This window comes from Lepus europaeus, chromosome 3, assembly GCF_033115175.1.
Source record: "Lepus europaeus isolate LE1 chromosome 3, mLepTim1.pri, whole genome shotgun sequence".
NCBI lineage: Eukaryota > Metazoa > Chordata > Mammalia > Lagomorpha > Leporidae > Lepus > Lepus europaeus.
Genome location: NC_084829.1, coordinates 158,620,767 through 158,640,006, shown reverse-complemented (window position 1 = coordinate 158,640,006; position 19,240 = coordinate 158,620,767). Strand labels below are relative to the sequence as shown.

General features: G+C 52.4%; 1 protein-coding gene across 2 annotated transcripts in view; it reads right to left on the bottom strand.

Annotated features, from left to right (window-relative positions):
* Positions 1-19,240, bottom strand: part of ARID1B (AT-rich interaction domain 1B) — a 437,948-nt gene that overhangs the window by 31,831 nt on the left and 386,877 nt on the right. Inside the window, exons 9-12 of one of the 2 annotated variants that reach the window (XM_062186972.1) lie at positions 12,267-12,412; positions 6,312-6,403; positions 5,436-5,594; positions 30-239 (exon numbers count right to left, since the gene is read on the bottom strand). In XM_062186972.1, the coding sequence (XP_062042956.1) occupies positions 30-239; positions 5,436-5,594; positions 6,312-6,403; positions 12,267-12,412 (607 nt within the window). Of the gene's footprint in view, positions 1-29; positions 240-5,435; positions 5,595-6,311; positions 6,422-12,266; positions 12,413-19,240 lie in introns of both variants that reach the window. The other variant, XM_062186973.1, reaches the window with a different exon arrangement.

Below are 19,240 nucleotides of genomic sequence, written 5' to 3'. Positions count from 1 at the left end.
GCCTTCACCCGTCTGTCTCTCGTTCTCACCTGTGCCAAGCCCCCGATCTCTTTGACGCAGACGTAGAGTCGGAACAAGTCCAGGGGCTTCTTGCCCACCGCAGGCAGACTTGAGACAGGGGACCCCCTCTCCTCCATGAAGGTGAGGTACCGGTCCACCCACAGCTTCCTCTCGGGCTCGTTCCCTAGCTCATACACCTTGGTGATCTTCTCCCCGGTGGTTGTGGATGAGCTGGACTTCTGGTGCCCGGGAGCAGCATGTGGAGATGGGGCATGGGCGGCAGAGGGGAGGGAAGAGCGAGGAGAAGGTAATGAGCCATCAAATACAAGGGGAGAAGAGACTCAAAACTACTGCTATCACACAACAGTAAGGAATGAAGGCTACTAGTTCAGGCACAAACTATACATTTTCTTAATTAAGAATTTAACTTTAAACCAAGAGCCCAACTCCCCCTTTCATACAGTTCAACAGAAACCTTTTTTCCTATGATATTAGCGTTGAATCCCAGAAGGCAAGATTGCAATGACAATTACAATGCTGTTTTTCAAAGTGAAAAGGGCCCTGGCTCAGAGCCACTCCAGTGAGTTACAAAGCCCACAAAAAAGTAGCATCGCAGGGCCCAGAAAACCAAAAGCAGTCCTCCTATTTTTTTTTTTTTTGGGGGGGGGGGTTGTCAAAACAGGAACAGTCAATGTGCATCCTTACTGAAACTCTCGGATCATTTCATTGTTTGAACAGATTTCTTAACCTGCTCTTGCTTCAGCATCAATTCACAGGTGGGATCTGCGCTTTAATCGTGCGCTGTCCTGCACCTTGAGTGTGACGCTGGATAACCCACACATGTTCACCTCTGTGCTTCTGAGGCCTGGTGTGTCTGCCGGAGTCGCGGCCGCCGCATGTCTGCAGCCGGCTCCCTGGATCGTGTGATGCAGGTGGGCAGCCGTGAACGGCCGCAGCAGCCCAACTGGGGTTCTCCCCTTGCTCTCGTCTATGCCTTCGGGACAGTTTTAACCCCAGGGTAATTGGGCAACATCACTTCTAGGTTCTGACTAAAGACTTCCTTAACATTTATTTGTGACTAGGCCTTGGTTATCATTTGCAATATGTATCTGCTATTTTACACAGAGCACTTGGCAAGTTTCCTTTTCTCTTTATTTAGCTTAATGTAATGGTGAACATGCTGCTGAAATGGGGGAGGGGCTGACACCATGCCAGCCATGGAGGTGAGATGTGACCTTGTTTATCAGCCTCCCCTGCAGTACAGCAGGCCTGGAAGAGGGGCCGAGAACCAAGCCCTGGGAAGAGGCTGCCTCATCTCCCCGCTCTCCAGAGGTGTAGGCTCTTAAGTCTTCAGCCTTAGAATTACCAAGGCATACTCTTTCTATCAAATACACAAAAACGAGCAATATAGCTGATATAAATTAAAAAATGTAGAATGGTAGGATAAAGAATAATAGTATGATCTCTTTAAATCTACTTTGGTGCTCAGGGAGTTTGGCCTGGTGGTTAAGCCACCACGTCCCACAGTGGAGTGTCTGGGTTTGGGTCCTGGCTCCAGCTCCTAACTCTAGCAGCTGAGTTCCCACCACCCACATGAGAGACCTGGATGGAAGTCCCAGCTCCTGGCTTTGGCCTTGGCCCAGTCCTGGCTGTTGTACACATTCAGGGAGTGAATCGGTGGATGGGAGCCCTGCTCTTCCTAAAAAATTCAAATTACTTTGGAAAGAGCTTAAAGTGATATATACACGCAGACAGGCACATTTATATACATGCGTGCATATACCTCTATGTACACTCAAGATACGGGAAACGGCATACACCAAATGGCAAGGCTTTAAACTTTATCTTTCATATTCGGACACGCAAGGAATGCCCGGCTGAGAAAGACATATTCTAACACACTTCTCAGATTCTTACACTGCTGTGACTCTCCTGCAGTGTGGCCATCACAGACAGGACAGTCAGCTTCTGGAGGGGTCTTTTAGAGGATGTACTGGAAAGGTAGACAGAAAGAATGGGGCGGGGAGGGAGAGAGAGAGAGATGGAGAGCAATCGTCCACACATGCACGGTTTACTCCACAAATGCCCACCACAGCTAGAGCTGGGCCAAACCAAAGCCAGGAGCACAGAACTTTATTTGGGTCTTGTGTGGACATGGCAGAGACCCAAGTACCTGAGCTGTCTCCACTGCCTCTCGGGGTGTGCATTAGCAGGAAATTGGAGTCAGAAAGCAGAGATGGACTTGAGCCCCTCTGGAGGTTTCTAAACGCTAGTGTCTGTGTGTGTGTTTCAAAAAATTTGACATAATAAGAACATGAGGAAACAAGGGTGATCACCTAAAAGCACTTTGGAAACAACTGCCCTTTCCACTTCATTTGTGAAGGCGTCAGGGATAAAAGTTCGAGAGTCAGTTTAAGAACAAGAGCAGGACAGCAATCACTTCATCTGAAGAGGGCCCTGCCTTGGAGATCCACCTGCCGACTTTGGCCCAGTCTGCAATGCAGAAGCCCACCAGCAGTTAATCACGCACTGAGCGCGCAGCGCCTGCTCCCGCCTTTGAAAGGACTGGAAACAGGCCTCGGGTAATGACTTACTCAGTGTGCCTGCATATTTTCCTCATCTTTCTTTGTTAATTAACTCTCACTCATCTCAATTTGTTGTCCTAAAATTAGAAAAATGTAAAGGTAATAGTTTTTAATCTGTTTTATTTTTCCTAAGTTTTAGAACTTCAAAAAGCATTTTTATGGTGCTGCAATGTAGGGTCATGTACCTACAGAAAATGAAGTGGTCAGGCCTCAGCATGGGCGCGGAGTTCCCTGAGACCTGCTCACTAATCCAATCAGAGGCCCAGTTTTATTCTACCAGCACCTACTCTATTCTCCCTTTGCAGTGTTCTACTTGGGGCTGTGTGTTTGGTATGTGAAGGGTTGATTTGGAATTGCCAATGCTTGGCACAGGTTCTGCACACTTAAGTCTTTGAGAGTTATTTGTTCTATGAATGCCGAAATGGGTGATAAAGATATGCAGCGGCTGGCGCTGTTGACATAGCGGGTAAAGCCCCAGCCTACAGGGCTGGCATCCCATTTGAGGCCTGACTATGCCTTTTTTTTTTTTTTTTTTTTGACAGGCAGAGTTACAGTGAGAGTGAGAGAGAGAGAGAGAGACAGAGAGAGAAAAAAAGGTCTTCCTTTCTGTTGGTTCACCCCCCAAATGGCCAATGCAGCCAGTGCACTGCGCTGATCTAAAGCCAGGAGCCAGGTGCTTCCTCCTGGTCTCCCATGTGGGTGCAGGGCCTAAGCACTTGGGCCATCCTCCACTGCCCTCCTGGGCCACAGCAGAGAGCTGGCCTGGAAGAGGGGCAACTGGAACAAAATCCAGCGCCCTAATTGGGACTAGAACCCGGGGTGCCGGCGCTGCAGGTGGAGGATTAGCCAAGTGAGCTACGGCACTGGCCTGGCTGCTCCTGTTTTGATGCAGCTCTCTGCTGTGGCCTAGGAAAGCAGTAGAAGATGGCCCAAATCCCTGAGCCCCTGCACCCACGTAGACCTGGAAGAAGTTCCTGACTCCTAGCTTGGGATCTGCTCAGCTCTGGCTGTTGTAGTCATTTGGGGCCAGGAGCCCAGAGCTGCATGCAGGTCTCCCATGGGGTGGCAGGGACACAGCTCGGGCCATCACTACGGCCTCCCAGGAGGTGCCTGAGCCGGAAACTGGAACTGGAAGCGGAGCCGGAAACTGGAACTGATACGGGATGTGGGGGGCTTAACCACTGTGCCAAGCGCCTGCCCTGTTTGTAAACTGTTAAACAGCAAACCGTGATAATCTATGTAGAAACATTTAAAAAAGAATATTGAATTCCAACTATAATTGCATGATAACCAGAAAACGGAGTCAGTAACTCAGTTTTTTCTTATATTTATAGAATTTTGGTAAAGAGTTTCTTAGAGGACTCACTGGATAGAGATAATCTGATGTGGAAGCCAGCAAGATGAGTTTTTAAACATTTTATCTTTAAGGGGGGTCTTCAAAAATATATGCTATGTAAAAACTATGTGTAGATTTCAAACATTTTTTGCACCAAAATAAATTTAATTCCATTTTCCCACTGACTTTCTGACGTATCCCTGGAGTCTGCTTTCATTTTTACTAATTATTACCTTGTCTCAAACATCAGTATTTTCAACTTCTGAGATTCTCCCTGAGCCAACAAATACATGTTTTTGGAAGTTGTTTGAAGCTAACTGTTAAAACTTCAGAATGTTACTAATTCAAAAATGCTTTCTCTAACTAAGGAAAAAAAAGAAAAAAAAAAAACACAAAAAACACAAAAAACCAGGGTAGAATATGGGAAAACAAACCACACAGTGCTGGTGCCTTCTGAGACCCAAAGCAGATAGCACCCCAGTTCTGGGCCCCTCGCTCGGCTCCGCCTCCCCCACCCAGAAGTGCGAGGCTGCTGGGGGGCGCTGCGGAGCCGGGCAGGGTCTCAGGCCGGGGAGCCCATGGTGCCCCTTCTGTCCCCAGGAAGAACCGGGCCACGCTCTCTGGCTGAGGCAGCGCCTAATTAAGTGCAGCCTCTCTGCAGGGTGCGGTGTGCAGGGTGCGAGTGTCGCATCCCGCACAGCCTCACTTCTCCTGGCTGTGTTCTTCCACACATCGTCTTACAAAAGTTAGCGTGTTAATTAAGCCTTCTCGGCTAGTAATTGCACGTTGAGTGGTTTTTTTTCTTTTTTAAAGATCTTTTGATTCCCCATATGACTGTAAAATAAAGGTTACTGCGGCATCATTGCATTTCTTTTTAAATGGCACCGAATGAATTTCCTTAGCAGGAAAACACAGCCCAACTCTATGGTCAGAAGCATAGTAAGGCTACCCATCCCCGGATGGGCACAGGCCCCTTTCGGTCACTTGTGTGTCATAAAGGAAACCAACACTTCATTTCAAGATTACCAGCAGTTCTGCCCAGAATTTCCACTGATTTTGAGGAAAGTACACGTTTCACCTGTGAGTTCACAAGCACTAATGTTTCCTTAGCAGTCTTGTTAATTTCAGAGACTGATTGGAAAACAAAGCTGGGCTGAGGCTGGGCTGAACCGCAGGTGCTCAGACTACAAAGCTGAGCTCCTTGTTTCCAGTGGGCCGTTCTGGAATGGGAGGCTTTAGACAGAACAGCCCTGCACACGGCAGGTCCGGGGCCCGTGCGAACGGAGCAGAGGCCTCCCACCAGCCACTCTGGGACACACACCACCTGTACTCCTGTTGCTCCTCACCCAGTTACTTACACAGAAAACCCCTTCATGGATATATAACGAAGAAAAAGCCTTATAAAACAAATACACAAGCAAGCATTCAAGTAGAATTAATTAATTATCTAAAAACCCCAGAAAAACATAACCAAAAAAACAAAAACAAAAAACAAAACAACCAGAGCCACTTACAGGGCTTGATGGAGTCTTTGGCCAGCCTGGGCTGCTAATGCTATCGCTCTCATCTCCATGAAATGAGGAGATGCTAGCAGAGCTGGGGGACATTGGGGAAGGGACTGGCAGGTTGCCTGGGGTTGGGGGCTGAGAAATACCCTGAGAGCTGTAGCTATCCTGTGGTAGAGGAATAAAAAAAAAAAAATGACAAAGGTAGGGCAAACTTTATTTGAAATAACAAAAATCACATCCATTTAACAGACTGATTTTTATACATTATATAAAGACAAGTACAAACACACACACACACACACAGAAACACACAGATAAGAAGGTATTAAAACAGCATTCATCATCAGGAATTATTGGGTAAGTTTGCGGGATGCTGCGGACGGCCACCAAGCCACCATGCTTCCTTCAAGCTGACATGGAATGGTAAGCATGGGTTACCCCTTATGAGAGAAAGAAAGGAAAAAAAAGCGGTTCACCTTATTTATCAAATAAGGCAGGAAAGCAAAATATTAAGTATGTTGCTGCTGCTGAGACGGCCCAAACAGGAAGCTACAAACTGAAGGCAGAGGAAAATGGCTGCAAGTGTGGACACCAGGCAGGACCCCTTCCTTCTCCCCACCCCCAAAGCAGCTCTCTCTTAGGGGGTCTTGTCCCGCCGCCCCCCGCCCCCGCCATGAGTTAATGCCATAAGAACTAGTAACTTTCAGATCCACGCCATGAACGGGGTGGGGGAAGACAAGACCAGGCACATGTGGCACAGAACGAAGGCATGCAGGAGAGAAGAAACCACGTGAGAACACAAGCGTAGCCAGCCCCCGAGAGAACAGCACGGCAGCTGGTTGCCAGGCAGAGCCGCGGGCGTGCGGGTGAGAGAGGGAGTACCTTTGCCTTGCTCTCCGGCTGCACGGGGCCTTCTTCTTTGCCATCTGCTTTGAGAGCCATGGGCAGTTTGGATTCACCAGGAGACATCATATCTGCAAGACCCATAGATGCTAATCGAAAACAGGAGAAAGAGTTTAGGATTATACGTGTGTGACGTGTCACACCGTGCTCTTGTGCCAGCGCAAGAGGCATGGGGCACTTGAATTTCCCTTCTAGGAAGAAAAGAAAAAAGAAACTGTAACGTGCAGCACACCGATTTCTGAAATCTAAACAGCACCCCAACCCTGGCGATCCTTTTTCTTTTGTTTGATGGCGCTCGGTCGGTACGCGCGAGACCCAAGCCACTGAAGGTCAACTCTTATCAACAGCATTTTTTCCCCAAGATTATGTATGCACTAAAAGAGTATGCCACAAGTGTGTACACAGCCAGCTGTGTACCCTGCGCATCAGGTGCTGCAAGCCAATGCTGGACTTGTTCATCTTTTCCCTGGACACTAGAGGACTTTGGGCTGCCTTCATTTCCTAAATTCAAATACTCTATGCTTTGCAAAAGTATCTGGCATTGCACACGGCTTCTTTTGAAAAGCTTATCTACTGCATGTGGTCTGGTCTAAGGGTAAGGGAAGAGCAGCATAGCAGATGCCTTGAAAATCATTCATCAAACCGTGTTTCTAGAGGGAGGCATTTCTAATGATCCTGCAGTGGGGCTGGGATCTGTGCAGTTCAGCACACAGCTGACCCCGGGGCCTCAGCACCAGAGCCAGGGCTGCTTCCTGCACCCAGGCGTCAGAGCGAGGGTTTCGCCAGGGAACCACACTGACGGGGACACGGCTACTGTAGCTTCTCACGGGCAGCTTAGGTTAAAAATAGGGCCGGAGAGCGCTTGCGAAAGGCAGAACAAGGCTGCAGGAGGGGATGGTGCAGCTATCCAGGGAACACACAGCTGAGTTCCTACAGAGCCCCACTGCGAACCATCTGCGCGGCGCTGGGCTGCAGGGGCGAGCGAGACAGCAAGCAGATGTGTGAGGAGTCCGAGTGAGGAAGAGGGGTGGGAGGACGGCACAGGGAGAGGACGGCGAGTCTTGGGAGTGAGTGGAAACCAGGAAACACTGCCCGGCCAAGGAGAATCTACCAAGGTTTCCCCAACAGCGCCCATGCCACAATGTACAGATGGCAGCGCTGCCCCACCCAGGCAGGACACCCGGAGCACCATGTGCCCGGGCGGGAAGGGGGGAGCATTAAAAAAAGGCTCTACAGATTGCCCACTACAAAATGATTATCGCACATATTCATGTATTACTATGTTTTAGAAAATAATTAGTTTTAATTACAGCAGTGAGAGCGAGAGCAGGCTCTGGTGAATTAGCTGGCAAGCTCCATGGTGCTAATTTGCTAATATCGTTAGCATCACTGCAGGTTGAGACCACAGGTCCTGCCAAAAAATGCCTGCCCGGCCACGTGCCACGCGTCGGCAGCAGCGCCCTCCACGGCGCACGTGGGAGCCCTGTGCTTCCCTGGGCTCGCTGGGGTTTCAAAGCCCATTTGCAGCCTGGCCAGCCCTTACAGTCATCACAACACACACAAATCATAATTGGGATGGTTTTCTTTCTTTTTTTTCCCCCCCAAATTACTTTCAATACTTAGACTTTAAGAACTGGAACAAAAAGCTTTTTCAAGTGATGCAGCTGCAGAGAAAAATCTATTGGGATCAGCTAAAAACGCTGTTATTTTTGTGAATGTGTGAAACCTCAAAAAAGCAGCTGAGAGAGATTACACCACGAAGACCGCCTTGCTCAAAGTGCTGGTTGCTTTCGTGCAGATTTGTCTCTGGGGTCCAACAAGATATGAATTAGTAAACCTGCCCATTAAAACCAGCCTTTCTAGAAGAAAGGGAGGCTAACAAAGCAGGACGCGTGTGAGGAGAGGGGCTGGCTGGCTCTGCAGAGCGGGTCAGCAGCGACGGCAGCCAGCCAGCGCCGTATTCCAGAGAGTATGGGGAAGCCTTGCACACGGCTGGAACCTCAGGTCTTGCCGATATCTTATGTCTGAATGTACCAACAGTGCCTACTTTATATGCGTTCACTCAGTGTACAGAGGAGCAATGTTTAAGTATATAAGTGGGTACTATGGAATTAGTGATGGATTTAAAAACCAGATGTACATGCATATAAGCGCGGATACTGCTCTGAAATCCTCCTGTGTCTCCATTCTCCTGGGTATTTTAAGTGAGCATTCTGGACATGTAAGGAGGGAGACAAAGTGGCACCTGAGAGACAGACAAGGACGGACTCAGAGCAGGAGCCGCGTGCAGTGCTTCTGCCTGATGGCGGCCATCGGACTGTCGCAGACGGACCAGAGGTCTCTCCTGCCCGTGGCTCTGCGGCTTCCCCAGCGCCCTTCTTCCTGGTGCAGTGCTCACTGCTGACTTCTTACTAGAATTCTCAATGAATCACCGCGCACAGCATACGCCTCCCCGGGCAGTGGGCACTGGGGCTCCGGGGCCACTAATTGTCTCCTTTCCCAGAAAAGACAGACCCCTCGTCTTCTAAGGACGTGTTAAATCAGGGCGCCGCCTTCCTGCTGTCGACATCAGTGATTCAGTGTGTAAAGTGCAGACACAAAAAGAGACTGCAGAGAGCTGTGGGAGCCCTGCAAACGCATTTCCAGCCTTGGCTCTGGCTCCGCCAATGACAGGGAGGAGCAGGAATGACTTCAGATAAGCGTGGGCCACGGCCCTACGGCAGCTCTCCACCCTGCACGTAACATACTCAGAAAGGACATCGAGAACGCAGGGCGTGAGGACCACGGAACTTCAGCATTGCTCCTGTCTCTGCCCGCTTCCTGCTGTGTCCTGACGAGGTGGCGGCATCGTTCCCGGATGGGAAGCAGCCTCCGAGGCACACACGCAGTCCTCTCTTCACGGCAGTCCGCCCCGCTCAGCACATGGATTTCTGCTTCTGGTGTGCAAGGGGCTGTCTCTGCGTGTGCTCCTATGCATGTGTGCGCCAGCTTGCATGTGCGGCACATGTGAACATCACACATGCAAGAGACTGGAGAGAAGCCCCCAAGCGCTCCCGGTGAGCCCCGGCGCCCCTGGAGCTCCATAGGCTGCGGGGGGTGGGGGGCCCTGCCCCACATCCCCGCCCCCTGCAGTCGGCAGCAGCTGCGTGCTGGGGCCTGGCCTCCGTTTCAGAGATCTGGTTTTCTTCGTTTCTAGAGTCCTTTGTATTCAGGGGTGGCAGGGGTGGCTGGCGGTGGGGAGGGGAGGACCAGTCCACCTAAAACTGTCAGCTCACAGCCCGCAGAGAAACAGAAAAGCCCGCAACGGCGTCCGGCCACGGTGCCAGCGAGGCAGACCCTCCTCTGCTGCCCAGCCAGCAGCTCTGCAGTCCAGGCACAGCGCTGAACAGCTTTTTGCTTAATTTCCAAACAACAAACTGTCTGGGAAGTAGCTAATGCCACACGAGGTTGGCGGCCAGCCTGCCAGCCTGCGTCTGAGAAAAATGCCTCTAACTCGGCATGTTCCACCGGCAGGACCCTGAGGAGCTAGGGAACGCAGGTCCCAGACCCAGCCCAGGCGCCTGGGGCTCTCCACGTGGACCAGCATCCCCGGAGAGCCCAAAGTGGTGGCTCCTACCTTCCGCGGCCATGGGAGCGGCGCTGGTGCGGCTGCTGCCCCGCCCAGGAAGGGCTCTGTCTGAGAAAGGCCTGGCCGCAGTGGGATGAGGCCGCTCCCTCTCCACCCAGGGGCTGCTCTGCAGGGCAGCTTGCGAGAGGCGAGCACAGGGAGCCCAGGCGGAAGGCATCAGTGCTTGCATTCGGACTGTAAGAAGCCAATCTACAGGCGGACGTGGGTGTGACTGCCGGGCCACACAAGTAAAACCCAACCGACCGATGACACGATATCGTGTAAGGCCGTATTTGACAAGGTCACACGTGATCTGTAATTGTGCCCATAGCAACATATCATTCTAAGCTTTTAACCCAAATGGTCTAAACAAAACAGCCCCTGCCCCTCCAAAAAAGCCCCTTTAGAGGGAAGGGTGCCCCCTGCTTACCATCCTACCTGCCCAGTCTTCTAAGTGGAGAAGCGATTGCCACATGTCCACTCCCCTCGGCCGCTCTCTGACGCCTATAACAATCTGTCACTACACAGGGGGATTTATTCTTTGGCCCCGATCACCACCTACAGCACACTGTCTGAACTCAGCGATGAGAGTGCTGGGATGCCGGCTGCATTGGCTGCCGAGGTTGGGAAAATCCCCCTGCCAGCCGTGGCCAGCATCTGCATTATCTTCACTTTCTCCAAACGTGACTTTGGGGGAGAAATGCTTTGCTGTCGCCACTGGTAATTTATCTCCATGGGCCCCAAGGAGCCTGATGCGATGATGATCTAAGCCATGTCTGGTGCGTTGCCCCTGCAGACCCACGCTCTCAGCACGTGCTACAGTGGCCGCTCCCATGTGGCTCCGTCTCCCTCGGAGACTGCAGCACACAGAGCGGCTTCTCAGGTCCCTATCAGTGGACACACAGTGAGCACTGTGTGACCGACTCCCTTTCCACCAGGCAGCTTTTGACTTAATAAAGCCCGAATAAAATCGTATAAGCATGGAGGGAAAAAATCTGATACATGTTTAAATTATTAAAAATTCAATATTTCAAAATGCACAATGTAATAAAAATATACTACAACCCCATGCCAAACACTGAGGATAACGGCCGCTCCCTGAACAGATCTGTCCTGCAGGAAATAACCAAGAACCGACTCATCCGAGCAGTAACAGCAAAGAGAGACTTCGTGGGTCTCCACGGCGTTGGCTATTCCTTCAGGAATGCAGAAATTTCAGAGACAGGGCACTGTGCCATCTGTTTGTTGCTGGCTATTTTTCTGGCTCTGGGGTCCGAAAGAATGGAAATGAGCCTTAAGAGTAGGAGTCACTGATTTCAGCAGGCCAGCCACATGCGACACAGCAACCAAACTCCCACGCCCTGGGGTGACGCTCACCGGATGGGGAGGAGGCGCCCAGCCGGCAGGCTGCTTCCCGCCTTCATCTCAAAGCCACGGCGGTGATGAGGAAGCACCTGCGTAAGCACTTCCACGTTCACAACGAGTTTCTATGTGCTCGTCTTTTACCAGCTTTTAGAGACGAGCACCAGGGAATGCCACTCTGGGGCCAGACCCCAAGCCAGCCAGGCAGAAGCCCAGGCTGCCCCGGCCAGCTCTGACCCACAGGGAAGCCCGTGCTTCTGGGGAGGCCAGGAAGGCGGCAGAGGGCGGTGCACGTGGGAACAGGTGATCGGGAGAGCCGCGCCCCGGCTGCCCTACTGACCTGCCTGAAAGCCTCAGAATACACAGCGGCAGAGCCCGGCCCCGTCGTACCTGAAGGAGAGCACCCACCAGCCGGGCCCCGCTGCCATCCCAACGCGCAGCCCTCAGCCACAGCACAAAAACCGCACTGTCCCCTGTGAGGCAGCAGCTCAGGGTCTCAGAGAGCCTGAGGACACGGGAGACCGTGCGGTCTGCCTCATGCACGCTCTCGGGGTGACAGCATGTGCCGACCATGCCGACGGCTGAGATGACCATGTGGGTCGTAAGGAGCAAACACAACGCAGCGCTTCAGTTTCCCAGTCCAGCTGCTTCCGCGCCCGCCCTCAGAGAGGTTCCCTACACAAATTATAAGTGCACCCCCAGCACCATCGCCTTGCCACTCTGTCTGAGTGTGACTTGTCCATGCAAACTCTGCCACTACCCAGGGAGGAACTTCCGTTCAGAGATCTCCCGGGAATTCCCACGCCAAAGGGAACTGAGTGTGTGCACTGACACACGGCCCGTGGTCCCGGAACACGGAACACGCGTTCACCACCTGATGTGCCGGCTCAAGTTGCCTGGACGTGCTCGCTGGTGGAGGCCTGAGAGAGGGAGAGAGAGGGAGAGCAGGGTGCCCCTGGGGTTACCTGTGGAGCTGTTCACCATGGAGGGCGTCACGCTGTACGGTGGTGCCTGTGCGTTCATCAGGCCAGAGCTGTTGTTCATGGGCTGGCTGTAGGGAGAGCTGGAAGCCATGAGTCCACTCTGGTTCACGCCAGGAAAACTGCCTTGCCTGGACGGAGAGAGCACAGCACACACACGCTGACCACGCGCCGCGGCTGCCTGGCCTGGCGTCACTTCTAAAGATGCATTCACGTAAGGGGTGGGGCTGACACTTTCCAGGTTTTCTTAAATACATGGTTTCCTGGAGAGAGAGGCTGAGCTCTGTGGCTAGGTAACTACTTAATATGCTATTTTTAAAAATCTAAATAACGTTAAGTTCCACAAGTAAATTATACATTTTTAATCATGTCAACTGTTTCAAATTATTATTTATGTCAAGGAATATAAGCAAGAAAGGGGGAACCTGAACTAAGAACAGGAATTACAAAAGCTGGCACAATCCATTTCTAATGTTTCAGAGGTCTGACTCTATTAACACCACTAGGTATCCTTATATCCAAAACCAGATGTCAAGAAATGAAAAACAAATGGGCACTATGGGAATGGCATTTAAGAAAAAAAAATTCTTAAATTTTCCAATTCAATGAATATGTGAGAAAGCATTTCCAAGATTCTTCTCAACCTATTTAGCTTTTTGAAATTAGGTTCCATTAACAAAACACAGTGTCCCCACATCCCGTGGGACATCAACTCGGCACACCTTGCTGGCAGGCTTCTCTGCTAGGGACAGGCTGTGGCTGGGAGTAGTTGTAGACGCTCCTGACACATGGAGCTGCCCCCGCCCCTGCCAAGGTGCAGACGTGCCCGTCACCTTTGGGTGACACCTGTTGGCTCTCTGATGGTCAAGTTCCCTTTTCCTGGCAAAGAGAAGGGTATTTCTTGATCTGAAGGAGACAGACACTATCATCCAGTGTCACTTTCTGACTGCTGGCGCGGAGACTGGGGAGAGGGAGGGAGATGGGACCACACAGCGGCTCAGTTCTCCCAGGTAGACCTGGGTGCAGGAGGAGAGGCCGGCAAGTGGCAAGGAGGTTCTGCCACCGGCATCACGCTGTCCCTGGGCACAGTGTCTCTCCAAAGAGCTCCTCAAGGCTTGGGCAGGTGACGCTTCATCATAGGAGGGGACCCTGCTCCGTGTACCTGTCCCCAGTCAGCCACAACTGTAGTCCCTCAACCCCATCCCACTATCTCCACGTGGCTCTCAAGGATAGCAGTCAACCTCTGCAAAAAGTCGCATCAGCCAAACACCTGCTGCTCCTTTGTGTACCTGTTTTCAGTGACTCAGCTTTCAGGCTGTGGGGAAACCATTTGAAAAGTCACAGTACCAGGGGTTTAAGCCTCTTTTCCTTTCTTCCAGGGAAATTCTGTACAGTCAACGAGGGCCAGCAAAGAACATTCTTCAGGGGCCGGACAACCGCAGGTCTGGGAGAAGCGAGTGTGACTCCAGCCTGCAGTTCTCAGCTCCCCGGGCGCTTGGGTGTCTGGCCACCCACCCGCCGCAGGCCCGAGGACAGATGTGGCTCTGGTCCTGTGCTCTGCCGCCACAACTCGGGCATCTGAGGTTCCCGTCCGAGCTGTCTGTCTCCAACAGGGCAACGTGGCATGGGCGGGACAGCTGGGCGGCTTCTTCAGTTTCTCAGCCGAAAACTCACTGAAGCTCACCCTTGCCTGACGGAGAGTCGACGTCTCCCGGAAGGCTGCCTCCAAGTCGAGGACTGTGTCTGCCTCAGTCGCAGGCAACTGGGATCCACCCTCCAGGGCCCCTTCCAGCGGCCGCCCCGCCCTGAGAGGGCTCTCCTTCCTCATTTCCTCACCAAGCAAGCGCCAACCACCCACGCCGGCTCCTGTGGTGTCTTAGGGTGGGCTTGGCCCCAGTGCCGCACGCTGGGCACGTATACCTCTTGAGAGGATGGCCTGGGCCCAAGTGAACCTTGCACTAGGCAGCCGCTAAGAAACTCTTGTTAACGGAAATACACATGGGCAGGCGTGGTGGCGCGCATCAGAGCACTGGTTCGGGTCCAGGCCGCTGCACTTCCGGTCCAGCGCCAAGCTCATGTGCTTGGGAAAGCAGCGGAAGATGGCTCTGGTGCTTGGGTCCCTGCCACCCCTGTGGGAGACCTGGATGGAATTCCTGGCTCCTGGCTTCAGCCTGGCTCAGCCTTGGCTGTTGTGGGCATTTGGGGGAATGAACCAGAGAATGGAACATCTCTCTCTCTCTCTCTCTGTTTCATTTAAAAAAGAAAAAAGAAAAACTGCAACACAAAACATTATCCCTGCAAAATGGCATTCTAAAGGACAGTCATCTTTTTAAGCTTCTACCAAATCCAGTTTCACACGTAAGTAACGTGTATGAAATGAATGGTTCCCCGACACACTCGTGTACGGTGAGAGTGTAGGAGAGTTGGAATAGAACCCCGGCAGAGGACGGAATGACGTAATCACTCAGCCCTAATCTCCGATTTCTCCCCAAGCTAGCACTCACTGTTCAGCAGCTGCGATCACAAGATGATGCCGAAGCTGTTACAGGTTTAGGAAAACCCATAAAATGACAACAAAGATGGAAGACTTAGAAGCCAGCGCGCTGGGGGTCAGGGCTGGTCTTGTCACGCAATGGTCCTCGCGTGAAACACACCTGCAGTTTAGAAAGTCAGGGTCTCGACCTGTCAGTCACACTTCCCTCCACTGTCACTGGAGAACAAAATCAGATCCGTGGGGGGTGGGAGGGCTCAGTTTTTTACATCTGAACATGGAAAGGCTGATAGCGGTAACTTATCAACACTTTACTAAATGCTTACAAACCTGCGGTGTGATTTCTAGGAACTTTACACATTTAATGTTTTAAAATTCCTAGAGCAAGGTAGGTAGAATTATGTTCACAGATAAAATAATGCAAGAGTCTGAGAGGTTAAGTAAGTTGCCCAAAGCCACACAGCTGGCAAGTGGCGAGCCTGGTCCACTCTTAGCCAGCCCTGTCCAGGCTCTCTAGCACATGGACCCTGGAGAGACAGCACACGCATACAGCAGCCTGCCAGACACCTTTGTTTCTCCAGAGCTTGAATGGAAGGAACCATTGTCTCTGCGCCCGCTCTGGCCTTTGCGGAGTTCAGACTTCAGGGAGGTGGACACGGCGAGGAGGGCAGTGATGGGGGACGTGGACTCCCGCTCCCTGCAAGGGGCTGCTACTGTGCTGCAGGTCTTCTGGGCTCCATGCAGGGAGCCGCAGAGAGGGAGGCAGGGCCCGTGTGCCCAGCTGACCAGAGGGGTCACGCCCACAGAGGCCATCCCAGGAGGCCCAACAATGAAGGCCACAGCTGAGGGCTGAGCCTGGAGAGGCCTCCCACGCCCCCTGCTCCACTGGGCGCTGAGACTCTGCACTGCTGCAGGAGCCCCAAGGTGGCCCCGACCGACCCCAGGGCACGTCCGCCGAACACGAGCACTAGGGGCACAGCAGCCTCGATCTGGGGCCGGGTCGGGTCCCTGTGAGGAGCGTGGGCCTTGTCTGGGAGCAGCACACGTGGCCGCTGCCAGCCTCGGGCCACACCCCATGGGATTTGGAGGGCCAAGGAGGAAATCGCCCTTTGATGTTTTGGAAGGACCAAGAGCAACAAAAAATAAAAATTAAAAAACAAAACAACAACAACAATAACAAAAAACAGGAAAACGCAAACCGAAAGAGGGGAACACTTTCAATACTTCCAATACGGAAGCCAGCGACATGGCGGTGGCCCTGGAAAGGAAGGCGGCCCCTGTGGGCCTCTGGCTCTGTGTCTCACTGGCTAGGGTTGCTGACAGCTGCCCTGACTCTACAGCGCCTCGGTGCACAGCTGTGGTGATGACTGTGTGATGCATCTTGGGGGTGGGGAGTTTGGCACTCACTTAGGATTAATTCTGCATTGGGGCCAGCGCTGTGGCATAGTAGGCTAAGCCTCTGCTTGCAGCGCCGGCATCCCATGTAGGTGCTGGTTTGTGTCCCGGCTGCTCCACTTCCAATCCAGCTCTCTGCTATGCCTGGGAGGGCAGTGCAAGATGGCCTATGTGCTTGGGCCCCTGCACTCATGTGGAGACCTGGAAGAAGCTCCTGGCTCCAGCCATTGTGGCCATTTGGGGAGTGAATCAGTGGATACGGGACCTCTCTCTCTGTGGCTCTGCCTCTTAATAAATAAATAAATAAACCCTTTCTTTAAAACAAGAGTAACTTCTGCGCTGTGGCTGTGCTGGCCTGCCGGGAAGGCGTGATGGTGCCGCGGCTGTGCTCCCAGCCCAGTGTGCTGTTCACCCCGCAGCGCACGGTGCCCCTATCTTCCCAGTGGGAAAGAATGGCGCGGGAGCTGGAGACTCTAACACACAAGAAATGCGCGTCAGCCAGCCTTCAGGGGGGACCACAGGCTGTCGGGCCTGTCCTTGCTGGCAAAACCCAGGTTCCAACCACGAGCTCAGAGGCGGGGCCTGCAAACACCTATCCCTGAAGCACGGGCTCCCGTTCTCACTCCATACACACACTTTCCTGCGGGTTTTCCTTCATTCACCCTGAAGATTCCCCAACCACCACTTGCTCAACTGTCACCAGGGGGCTGGCTTTGGGGAAGAGAAAGACCAGAAGTGAACCCCAAGTTACAACGGCCATTTCCAGTGCTCGGAGGGCAGAAAGGGCACTCAGTTTCCCACCAATTTGAATTCAGCACAGAAAGAACGCCCATTCGTTTCTAAAATAGCAACTATAATAAAACTGAAAATGGAGGTGGGCGCTTGGGGCAGTGGGAGTGGCCCCCACCCCCCATCAGAGTGCCGCGCGCCAAGTCCCAGCTCCTCTGCTTCCAGTCCAGCTTCGTGCTGCTGGAGGCCACAGATGGCTCAGCTAAGTGAGTCCTTGCCACTCACAGGAGAGACCCGGATGGAGTTCCAGGCTCCTGACTTTAGCCCGGCCCAGCCCCGGCTGCTACAGGTATTTGGTGAGTGAACCAGTAGATGGAAGCTCTGTCTGTCTCTAATTTTTAAAGAAAAGGAAAATAAATAAAAACTCACATTAAAAAAGTATAAGATCACAATGATTGTGTTGCCTTAAAACAGACTTTCAGAGGCTGTTTAGCAGGTAAGATGCCAAGTGTCTGGGCTGCGGTGCACTGGGCTAAGACACCACCTGCAGCACCAGCTCCCTGCTGATGTGCCTGGAGAAGCAGCAGACGACAGCCCAAGTGCTTGGGCCCCTGCACCTACGTGGGAGACCCAGATGAAGGTCCTGGCTGCTTGCTTCAGTCTGATCCAGCCCTGGCCACTGTGGCCATTTGGGGAGTGAACTAGCAGATGGAAAACTTCTGTCACTGCCTCTCCCTCTCTGTAACTCTGCCTTTCAAATAAATAAAGTAAAAAAAAAAAAAAAGTTGACTTGAAAAAGAGAGATGGCTGTGAAGATGCCCCACATCCCACACTCTAGCGTCTGGTTTGCTCCTTGGCTTGGGCTCCTGACTCCCATCTTCTGCTAATGGAGACCTTGGGAGGCAGCAGCGATGGCCCAAGTGTTTGGGTTCCTGGTTCGTGACTGCAGTTGCTGCAGGCATGTGGGGAGGGAACAGTGGATGGCAATTCTGGGCCTTTTTTCTTAGCAACCAACACAACCCTGCCAGGGATGTGTGAGGTCTTCCTGTGCAAGTGATGGGCTCTGGTGCAGCTCTCTGAGCCAGCAGGGTGCACAGAAGTACCCTGGACACAGATCCCCCAATCGGAGCCCACTTTATAGAGTGCGCATGGCAAGGACACATGGAGGAAGCTCCCCTCCGGAGAGCCCCGTGCCTCCCTGCACGTGTCATTCCCGTCACGCTCAGAAGGAACACACGGCTATGCACACCTGCTTGGAGAGCTGAGCACGACTGCCACACACACACACAACTGTCTCTACGAGGTCTGGCCTGGGGACCAGCCCAAGCTCGCTGGCAAGGCACACCAGGCTGGCACTGCCTTCTGGGGCAGCTGATCCCTTAAACCCAATGGTTATCAGAACCGGAACTCGGAACCTCGGGCAGGCCCACTTCCAGCAGCGCTTACTGCCAAACGTGTGAGTGCATTTGCCTAGGGCCGTGGATGTATACACGTTACTGCAGTCGCTACACATGAGCCACTGGTGAAAGGTCTCCCAGCAGAATTACATGGGGGCTCCGAAGGACCTCTTCAGTGCAGGTTATTTTAAACCTGGCAGCTGAGGAGGGACGACACTAAGCATGCCCCCAAACACCACAATCAAAACAGAAACGAAGGCTGGGAGGCCCCGTCCATCGCTGAGACTGGCCCATCAGCAGGTCTCTATTACGCTGCGTGAGCAATTCTAGGGCCAGGCACCTGACTCCAGTCAGCCAGCGGCCCAGGCAGGCGCGGAACCTGCCCTGCAACAGCGAAGTGGCATTTGTGGCATTAAACAGAAGACAGGACAATCAGAAATGCCACTCATTTAAAACACTATAGATTTTACAGCATGTAAAAATGCATAGCCACTCTCTGTCTCTCTCTCTCTCTCTCACTAACTCTGCCTGTCAAAAAAAAAAAAAATGCATAGCCACATGCAATTTCCCCCTTTCACTCAGAGACTGCTAGCAACAACTACAATGAATCAGAAACACTGTTTGTTTAGCTGATAGTTACAATCATTTGTTCAAGATGGGTATTTTAGTTCGGGAGGGAGGTGTGTGTGTGTGTGTGTGTGTGTGTGTGTGACAGAGAGAGTGGGGAAGAAGACGCCCAATAGCCCAGCGTTCTCGAGTAGCGTGTTAGGACGCTGCCCGCAATGCAGCTTTGTGTATCAGAGCGCTACTTTGAGTCCCGGCTACTCTGTTTCCCGTCTGCCTCTTTGTGAATGTGCCTGGGAAGGCAGTGGAAGATATGGGAGACCTGGATGGAGTTCCAGACTCCTGGCTTTGGCCTGGCCCAGTTTTGGTGGTTGTGGCTACTT